At 31.8% G+C, this 10,500-nt stretch overlaps 1 protein-coding gene across 1 annotated transcript; it reads right to left on the bottom strand.

Moving 5' to 3' along the window:
- Positions 1 to 201: 201 nt before the first annotated feature.
- LOC127120614 (uncharacterized) lies at positions 202 to 3,332 on the bottom strand. The gene is made up of 6 exons (XM_051051122.1): positions 3,107 to 3,332; positions 1,409 to 1,495; positions 1,162 to 1,305; positions 866 to 973; positions 692 to 743; positions 202 to 464 (listed from the first exon to the last, which is right to left on the bottom strand). Exons 1-6 carry the CDS (start codon positions 3,128 to 3,130, stop codon positions 430 to 432), a joined length of 450 nt encoding a protein of 149 aa, XP_050907079.1. The 5' UTR covers positions 3,131 to 3,332; the 3' UTR covers positions 202 to 429.
- Positions 3,333 to 10,500: the final 7,168 nt, after the last annotated feature.

Raw genomic sequence — 10,500 nt, 5'->3', positions numbered from 1 at the left:
TGATGATCATTGAAAATTTTGAATAGTGAAAATTTTGTAAATGTGAGTTTTTCAATTATTTTTCTTATTGTATCTTCTACATTGCTCTAATATTTATAATGATCACAAGTTCCTTTTGAAGTCATTATATCAAACAGGAATAAGTGTCACCACATAGCACAAGAGATTAAAAGATCTAAATAAGAAAAATGAGGCAGAATATAGAAAATTCAGAAACATTCACTTAACATCCAAACATAAAATCCAAACATCAAAAGCAGCATTTTTAAACCCCTAAAGCAAATGTTGAAATTGCAAACCGAATTTCACCTGACATGCAGTGTGTCAAATGTAAGACCACCCTAAATGCTTAACTAGTTGACACAATCTAAACAAGAAAAGTAACATAGTTGCCAATATGTTTTGACAGTGGCATGCTGTCACAGATGATCAGTCGTAGTAATAGTCTTCTTCAACTTGGCCAGCTGCAAAAATATAAGATACATTAAAATATATGGTCCTTCCAAATAAAATTCATTGGTAATTCATTTTTGATTTCAAATCAGCTTTGGCTTCAATTCATTGCTAATTCTTTTTTTTTTTTTAACCCAAAAGATATATTAAATACAACAAAATCAAAACAAGGTGTACCAAGATAACAGTAATTTTGAAATCAAATAATTAAGAACTTATAAAAGTTTTGAAGTCTAACCTTGAAGATTTTTGCCCCAACTTGCTTGAGCATCAGCTTCTCTGTTAGATCCCTTGAAACATTAAAAAAAAACAGGCATTTGTTAATATCACCATATAATGGGGGAAAATATACAGGACTAATCCCAGTGAGTTTTCATTCTGTAAATAAAAAAAATAGAGCAGAGGGTAATACCCTAGGAACATGTTGGACAACGACGGACTTAAAGTTACCCTTCAAGTCCAGAGCCTCATTGCGCAGTTCCCTTAAATTCGGGTTGTTGACTTTCCAATTACCTGCAAACTGTTACAAAATCAATAGAATATTATGGTAAATTCCTTACTAGAATATTATGGTAAATTCCTTACCAAAAGGAATATATAAAACAGATGATACATAACAATCACTATAATTACTTAGAAATTCAAATCACTGTGTAGTATTTTGTGAAGAATTGGAAAATGCTTATACACCGGAGGGAGAGAACTAACCTGTTCGCAAACAAGCTTAGAATCACCTCGGACTTCAACATGATCATACCCTTTGTTACTAGCTTCTTTCAATCCCAAAAGTAAACCGTGATATTCGGCAGAGTTATTTGTTTGAGTCCCCAGTCCTTTACTGTAGCGATGGACCTTTAAAGAAACCCAAGAATTAGCTACATTTGATACATAGTATATAATAGTCTATTGTATATAGTTTATAATACAAATATGAATTGATACATAGAGTATACACCTCATTCCCAGAACGCAGTACAGCTCCTGCACCAGACTTTCCAGGATTTCCACTGGATGCACCGTCAAACTCGAGGATACATGGTCGCTGCAAGATTGAATAGAGTTATGATACTAAACATTTACAATTACCCAGTCATTTGTGCGTGAGAGTGTTTGTGGAACAATGCCATTGTGTATATACAAATAAAATAGATATGAAAATTGACATTAAGTTAAAAACACAAATTTAAAATTCACCAGCGCAAATACAATGATCAAAACTAAGTACTAAAATGAAAAATAGAAATGATTATGACTATTGATTAATAGTGTAAATAATATTTACATATAGTAGTAGTTGTTAGTAATCAAAACAAATCATCAAATGAAAATAGAATAGAGTAAATTAAAATATAAGAGACATAAATCAAATTCAATGATTTTATAACTGAATCACACAATTTGTAGTAGTAAAAACTGCATCAGACACTTGCAAACATTTAGGCAAAAATTAATCTCTAATAATTCGTTTAGATCTGTCAGCTGTTAAGATCATCATGATCAGTAACGGTAACACCGGAGTATATACGCCGGAAGACGAATAAAATCGTAACTAGAGAGTAGAAAGTCGCCAGTAAATAACTGTTCCACCAGAGTACGCCGGAAGACGTAACTGGAGAGTGGACAGTCGCCGGAAAAATAACTGTTCCACCAGGAGTATATATGCCAGAAGATGCATAAAATCGTAACCGAAGAGTGGACAGGTCGCCGGGAAATAACTGCATCACCGGAGTATATACAGCAGAAGACACATAAAATCGTAATCGGAAGTGGACTGGTCGCCGGAAAATAACTGTATCACCGGACTATATATGCCGGAAGATGCATAAAACAGTAACTCGGAGAATACACAGGTCGCCTAATAAATGTAAAATCAGACGGAAGAAGAAACAAAAAAAAGCATAAAATCGTAGAGTGGACAGGTTGCCGGAAAATAACTGCATCGCCGGAGTATATACACCAGAAGACACAAAATTGTAATTGAAAGTGCACAGGTCGCCGGTAAATAACCGTATCACCGGAGTCTATAAGCTGAAAGACGCATAAAATCATAACTGGAGAATGCACAGGTCGCCTAAAAAGTGTAAAATCGGAAAGAAAGTATAAACAAAACAATATGCATAAAATCGTAACTGGATAGTGCATAGGTCGCCTGAAAATAACTGTATCACCGGAGTATATACACTGAAAGACGCATAAAAAATCGTAACTGGAGAGTGCACAGGTCGCCAGAAAATAACTGTATCACCGGATTATATACTCGGAAAGATGCATAAAAGCGTAACTGGAGAATGCACAGGTCGCCTAAAAAATGTAACATCGAAAAGAAAGAATAAACAAAACAATAAGCATAAAATCGTAACAAGAGAGTGCACAGGTCGCCGGTAAAAATGTAAAATCGGAACGAAAGAAGAAACAAAACAAGACGCATAAAATCGTGACCGGAGAGTAAACAGGTTGCCGGAAAAAAACGTAAAATCGGAAAGAAGGAAGAAACAAAACAAATGTTGACGATGCAAATACAGAAACTGGAATATGCATCGAACAGTCACCGGATAAAGATCAGGTAGTTGGAAAACGCACAATTGCAAACAGAGAAAGAGAAAAAATATAATGTTAAACGATTTGTAAATGAAATGTGAAGAAGATGATTCACCTCTCTCTGGTTTCCACGATTCATTGTTTCTTTCTTTCTTTCCCTCTTATTTTCGCTTTATTTTTCAACTTCAATGCTTGCTCTAATACTAGTACTATTTATAGACGGATTTTTTCTTTTTTAATTACCAAAATGAAAATAACTGAACAAAATCTTGAAAGGTTCGTCAAAAAGTGCAGTAAATGATGTGAAAAGATTTTTTCAGAGTGAAAACGACAAAAGTGACGGTTACAGAATTTATACCGCTCATTATAACACCATATCATACTTATTTTTTAATAATTAATCATTAATAATAACTAATTATTTATTAGCAATTAATAATAAATTAATTAGTAATAAGTAATCTCTCTAACTCCACTATCTCCGTAAAAAACTTATTTCTTTTCATTAGTATTATAATTTTAAAAAAAATAGTCACACAAAAATTGGCTCAATTAAAAAACCACTAACCCACTAACAAGACAACACTAAGTCAAAAATCACTAACTCACTAACAAATGATAAAACTAAAAAAAACCACTCCCTCACTAACAAACAAATGATAAAACTAACTCATATATAATGTATAAAAAAGTTATTATATATTAAATAAATTATGAAATTGAATTTATTATATTATAAATTTGATAATCTATATTAATATATAAAAGTAAATTGGTGTAGTCTTTTTTTCTTTTAAATATATCTTTTTAATTTTTATTTTAAATTTTAACTTCTCTTTTTGACAAATGACGGTTAGATGATCATTTATTATCTTTGACATTATTATCTTTTATTATTTTATAAATAATTTAAAATTAAATTAAAATTAAATAAAAATAATGATACAATTGATATTATACGTCCGTGGGCACTCACGTGCCCGTCTAGACGATATAGTTAAATACTAAAATATTTTTTTTACCGTAAATAATGTTATTCTTACTTTCATTTTTTAAATAAATATTCATATTCAACATTAATTCAACGATGCGCCTTTTCTATCAATTATAGAACTCTTGTTATCAAGATTTGAACTCAACTGAAGTCGAAGATATAAGAAATTCGTTGCAAAACTTTGAAGACTCAAAATAGAGAAAATTGATTTTTTACTAAATCACACTCAAAATTATGATAAGAATGATAGATGATATGATAAATGATGAAAAAAGTTTTTATATATGCTTGAGATTAAGCACATAAAATGGTTGAAAAATCATTTAGATTCAAATCAAGAGCAATATATGATTTGAATTAAATGAACAAATGTAGTGGAATAAAAGAATAATCGAATTAAAAAAAAACTATTGGTTGATTCGTATCAGGAAAATAGTGATTCGAATAGAATGTCATGTGATTCGAATCATGTGTAAATATTAATTTGAATCAAATGTCATAAACCTGACAATGAATTTTTTGAAAAAGTGAATGATTCGAATCATGTACAAAGTTTGATTCGAATCAAATCAAATAGAATTGATCACCATGAAAATGATTCGGATCAAGCGAAAATTATGATTAGAATCAAATGACTAGGTTTCACTTCTGTCCAATTTGATTCGAATAAAAAATTCAGTGTAAACTGAATGATTCGAATCAAACATGTAAAATCACAATTTTTAAAATTTTTAAAGGCACTTTGAGATTTTACTTTAAATCAAACTTAAACCAAAAACACCAAAAGTTTTCATTCCACTAACATATGCAATTGACCAAAGGACATCATGATCAAGATCAAATCTAACAAAAGTTTTATGCATGCTAAAAATGATTTTTTTTCAAACTTCATTATGAGAAGTGCAATCATGAAGGAGACTCAACAAATTGAAATAAAATCAAAGAAGAAAGTCATAAGAGAAACAACAAAATAACCAAATATAAAAGCAACTCTTGAGTGAAGTAGGGATATGCAACTAAACCTTCCATCAATATGAAAGTTAAAGTCCGTATTAATTTTTGGAAAATATGGGTGACTTTCTTATGAAATGTTTTAATTTCTTTGGGGGACATCCGGAAGTTAACTTCTGTATTATGGCTATGACATTTTCGGATTTTCGGGTTAATAAATTTACAAAATTAAAATTATTAATAAATAGTAAAATAAATTGGTTAATATTAATTAATTTTATAAACTAGTATTTATATAATAGTAATGTTTTTTTAACACTCAATTTACATCTACACCTTATTTATCGATCACAAATACGATGAACAATAACTTTTTTATTTTGACTTTTTATAACTTTTTCTCTAAAACAACTTTGGTTAATAATATATAAAAACTTGATTAATACAAATTATAATTTGGTTAATATATATTTGAAGGTGACAAGAAACATAAGAAATGAAGGGTTTAAATTGAGTTTCTAAAAATAAAATCTTTTTCTATCCAACACAATCAAACAGTAAACACGAACAAGAAAAAATAACACAGTTGTTTTTATACTGGTTCGTTGTTAACTAAGTTACCTCCAGTCCATCCACCTAGGTGATTTTGCCTTATCAACAAGGACTTAATCCACTATAACTGAAACTGATTACAGACGCACAAATACTACCCATCAATGTCTTCTAGAGTATATCTAACTAAATTCTAGTCACTCATGGAATACATCTCAATGAATGAGATTACAAGAATGTGTTTTACAAGATTCCTTCTAAGAAAGCAGAATAACATAAGTTTTAAGTACAATGAATTTCTCACACAATAACAAACAAAAGCTTTATGTGTGTTTTAATTCTCTATACACAATAATATTCAGTTCAGCAAAAGCGTTGTGTATAAGTGTGAAATAACAGCGTGAATGAGCTTTGTAAACATTAGCCACTTGTCCAATCTTCCAAGTCTACTTTATATAGGGAATGAAAAGATTTGTTTGATGGTAGAATTGGAATATTAAAATGCAGTTGTAGCCTTGCATAACGGCTTGCATAATGGGAGGTAAAATAGTACAATAGTACAGTCCTTAGCCCATAAAATCAGCGTAGTGGAAGGAATATTTGATCTTGTACTGTGTACTATTTTCCTTATGCAAAATCTTTTGATCTTATCTTCTAATCTTCAGAGGATTCTGAATAAATGATGTTAAAGTATGTATAAAAGGATCAAGAGACTGATTGAGAGAACCTTCAGAACCTTGGTCTTTAGAGTCTTGACAAAGTTTCTCAGAACCTGGTCTTCAGAGTCTTCCGATCTTGTTCTTTAGAGTCTTCAGAACTCGAGATCATAAAATCTTGAAGGCTTGACAAACCTTCAGAGGCTCTTCTATTAGAGTCACAGTCAAAAGCTTTATCACAAACATTCATCAGAACCATTATCTAATATCATTCTAGAACTTGACATTATCTTGTAAAGCACTTATGTATCTCTTCAGAGTCATAGTGTGTTGAGTCCAAAATCTGATGATGTAACACGTCAAATCTTCATAATCAGAACCTGTTAGCAAAAGCTACACACTAGACAAAACCATTAGGGTATAAAATTATTCTCTAATAAACAATGCATTGTTATCATCAAAACTAAATGCCAGATACAAAACCCAATCTAGTTCTTACAATCTTCCTATTTTTCATAACCATTTATTTTGATGAACAATTTTTACTTGGTTTAATCATATAAAAACATCATAGTGAGGTTTGTAAGCTCCCCCTGAATTTTATATTATTTAAATTATTTTTCAGCTTAGAATTTCATAGTTAGGTTTGCAAGCTCCCCCTGAATTTAAGACTTAAAAATAATCTTAACACATATAAAATGTTTCAATCAGCATGAAAGAAATAACTTTCCATAATGCAGAAGCCTGGTTACTATAAAAAAAATAACTTCTCAAAATGCAGAAGCCTAGTTACATAAGTATTTTAATTCAGCAATGGCTTTGCTTTGAGTCTCAGAAAGTCTGGTTATCAAGTGTGCATCAGAGCATGATTTGTTTGAGCTTTCATATGCCTGGTTGTTATCAGAACTTGTATACGCATGGTTCAGAACTTTGCTTGGTTCAGAAATTGTATACACCTAGTCCACTTGAATTGAGTTCAGAACATGTATATGTCTAGTCGACTTGAACTCAAATCAGATTGGTTAATGCCTTCAGATAAATAACATGATGAACTTATTCAAAGTTCCCAGAAAATTTATCATTGTCAAAAATAATGTTAAAGACATGTTTGGGCATCAGATCATAATTAGGTATATCAAAATCAATTATTTTTCTCCCCCATTGTCATCAATCAAAAAGAAAGAATAAAGACAAAGTAAAACCAAAAAAATAAATCATTTCATTAAAATAATTATGAAGTACATAAATGATAACGACTTAAACTTAGAAAATAATAAGGTTTTAAAAACACTATGGTTTTAAGAAGGGGTGGCAGTCTTGATAAGATGGCATGAAGCATCCCTTTGATCTTGGTGTTTGTTCCAGCTTAACTCTTGAACATCTCATCCTGTTTGTTCAGGATTTCTCTGACCGCATAATTATCCACCTTCAGGTATTCCAAAGTTTTAAGAATGATTTCCTCAAAAATCAAATCCTTCTTAACTCCATAACCACTTCCAACTTCAAGAGTTTTCTCAGAAGTAGCCATAGTCATCTGTTCAGGTTGAGGAGGAGGAATCACTTTTGGTGCAGGAAGAAGAAATGTTGGAGGATCCTTTTAAAGAAAGAGTTCAACAATACCAGAGAATCTGGCATGGAAGTTCCTTTGAGCATCTTTCAGGCACATAAGTTCCAACTCCCTATAGCTTAATTCAATCCATATTCTGAAGTTGTTACACAGAGTACACATTTTAGAGAGGTTTGCATTATAAGTGAAAACTTCAATGAGAATGTTCAATCTGGAAACAACCCACTTTCAAACTGCAAAAACAATTCATCCAAGGGAGTATGACGAATTTTGGTTTGAATAGATCTTTGATCATAATAGAGATGTGGGTTTCTATCTGGGACTGCAATGACCTCAACATCTGACTTGAATTGTTTATCATGTTGTAAAAGGTTTGTGATGAATGCGACCCAGAATTATCTTGAACCAAATCCTAAGATAAAGATGCAGTTTCTTAGGGTTGGATGAGGGTTTTCCATTCAGAAAAATAACTTTTGCAATTTCCACCATTTTACTCTTCTTAGCAAGCATATCAAAACAATGTTTCCCAGAATCATCATGATTGAGAAGTTTAGCAATGGACTTCTCAGAAGTGGTGATCTTGTGACCTAACACATAAGATGTTACTTGAAGATTCATAGCTGAAGCAAATATTCAGAATTGATTCACTAACTCAGTGTAAATAGGTCCTTTGAGACGTTCAAAGTAACCTTCATATTCTTGGGTTCTTATAGCTCCAGTCAAATCATACCCATTTTCCTTAATATTATAAACACCCACCAATAACTCACAGAGAAATTCTAACTCATCAATTGGGGTAGAAAGTGTAAGCTCTTGAATTCCTTATTTGATTTGCTCTTATTGTTGAGGTTGTTGTTGTTCTTATTGAGCATATTGTTGTTGAGAAGCCATCGTTGAAGAAGAACAAGGGTTTTAGGTTGCAGAGAGTTTTAGGCTTAAAAGAGAGAAAGTGTGGAAAGTGAACGTAGCGAAAGTGTGTGAAGTGAGTTTATATAAGGATTTTTCAATCATGAATAAGATCTTAAAAAGTGAAAAAATCTGACAAGAGGGTAAAGCATGAAGATTTTACCTAATCCCAATAAGTTTATTCACCCAATGTGTCACATGAGCATTTCATAAACAATTTAGTTTTCTAAGACAATTGTATTTAAAACTGCTCCACTAACCGAAACTTATTGACACATATTTAATGCAAAAACTATTCAGTATCCAAAAGACAAATCGTATAACCAAATAAGTTCTTACTGAATACTTCTGAACTTATGAAACTTCTCACTTCAAAAGACTCAAATATTCAGAGTCAAAAAATATATCTCAGGGTAGCATTAAATCGTTCTGAGAGATTAAACATTCTGAGATAATCATCTTTTTTATTCTGGACATAAATCCATTTTCAAATTCTTTAGAATGAAAACAAACTTATCTTCGGCAAAGGGTTTTATAAAGATATCAGTTCATTGATGGTATGTATCAATAAATTTTAGGTTTAAAATTCCCTTCTGAACATAGTCACGTATAAAGTGATGTTTGATCTTGATATGTTTAGCTATAGAATGTCAAATAACATAACAAAATCATGAAAGATGAAGGATCCAATGTAATAAAAAAACTCTTGAGTTGCTACAAAAGCGATATGATTACGTCACATATGCCTTTGATGCTCCCGAAGTGTTGCACACATATGTGAAAGTAAAAAAGTCTGTGTGTGTGTGTGGGGGGGGGTGTGTTGCATGGTTATATATATATATATATATATATATATATATATATATATATATATATATATATATATAACTGAAATTCTAGTTATCAGACTTTGGATGTCACACTGGTTGTTATGACATCCAATTCTGCACAGACAGGGATTATGCATAACTTAACAGTAAGTGCAGTAAATAACACAAGTAATTGTTCACCCAGTTCAGTCCAACATGACCTACATCTGGGGGCTACCAAGCCAGGGAGGAAATCCACTATTAGTAGTATCAATTCAAAGCTAAACTCACCCGTTTACAACTTATCACTTAATCCCTACCCAATGCAATTTCAATCTTAACCTAAGATCAGAGTTCCTACTCACCCCCCCTCAATCACCTCAGTGATATTAAAGACACTTTGAAGTCACACTTTAAAAACAACTCTTGATTATGCTTCACAGCTTAAATCAAGATACACAGCACTCACGCTTAAAAGCTTTGAGTGACACGACACTTACAACTCAATGAACACCCTATGCCAAAGCTATCATCTACTTGATAATGGCTTGGCTTACAAGATACGTCTAATACTAGACTCACAAAAATACAGCAGTGAAGTATGATGGACACACAAAATCTTCACGCCTCAAAATCCCCGAAACTGAATGAAGGAACGCCTTCCTTTTTATATTGCAGCATCCTGGGCTTTTGCACCTGTATTCTCCTGAATTTAAGGTCACACAAGTTCCCATAAATTCAACATTTAGGTTACTAACAAATAGGCTATTTGTTAGGTTCATTGAATGTAGATTGGTTGTTGATTTCCTGGTTTTTCTCTAAGCTGTTGACTTCCTAAAGAATAGCCTGAGAAAAAGCTGAAACAGAAAACTGAACAACCTACAATATAGCATATGCTGTCAGGCATGAATGTCACGACATTCAGCTTGACATCAAGGTCCATATGCTGAGTTTGTTTTTCCAGAAAACAGACTGTACAATTTTGCTGACCTGTACATGATCAAAATGACCATACTACAGTAACAGCTTACATTAATAAATATCAAAGTGTCCAACTTAACATTTACACATTTG

The sequence above is a fragment of the Lathyrus oleraceus genome, chromosome 1, assembly GCF_024323335.1.
Source record: "Lathyrus oleraceus cultivar Zhongwan6 chromosome 1, CAAS_Psat_ZW6_1.0, whole genome shotgun sequence".
Classification (NCBI taxonomy): domain Eukaryota; kingdom Viridiplantae; phylum Streptophyta; class Magnoliopsida; order Fabales; family Fabaceae; genus Lathyrus; species Lathyrus oleraceus.
The sequence above is the reverse complement of the archived record's forward strand: the minus strand, read 5'-3'. Positions and strand labels throughout refer to the sequence as shown.

Bases quoted from the DNA above. Each gene is read 5' to 3' on its own strand.
- LOC127120614 (XM_051051122.1), bottom strand. From the start codon at position 3,130: ATGAATCGTGGAAACCAGAGAGAG. The intron at 744-865 runs GTATTACCCTCT...TAATGTTTCAAG, and splicing joins TTGTCCAACATGTTCCTAGG to GGATCTAACAGAGAAGCTGA. The intron at 465-691 runs GTTAGACTTCAA...ATATTTTTGCAG, and splicing joins TTGGGGCAAAAATCTTCAAG to CTGGCCAAGTTGAAGAAGAC.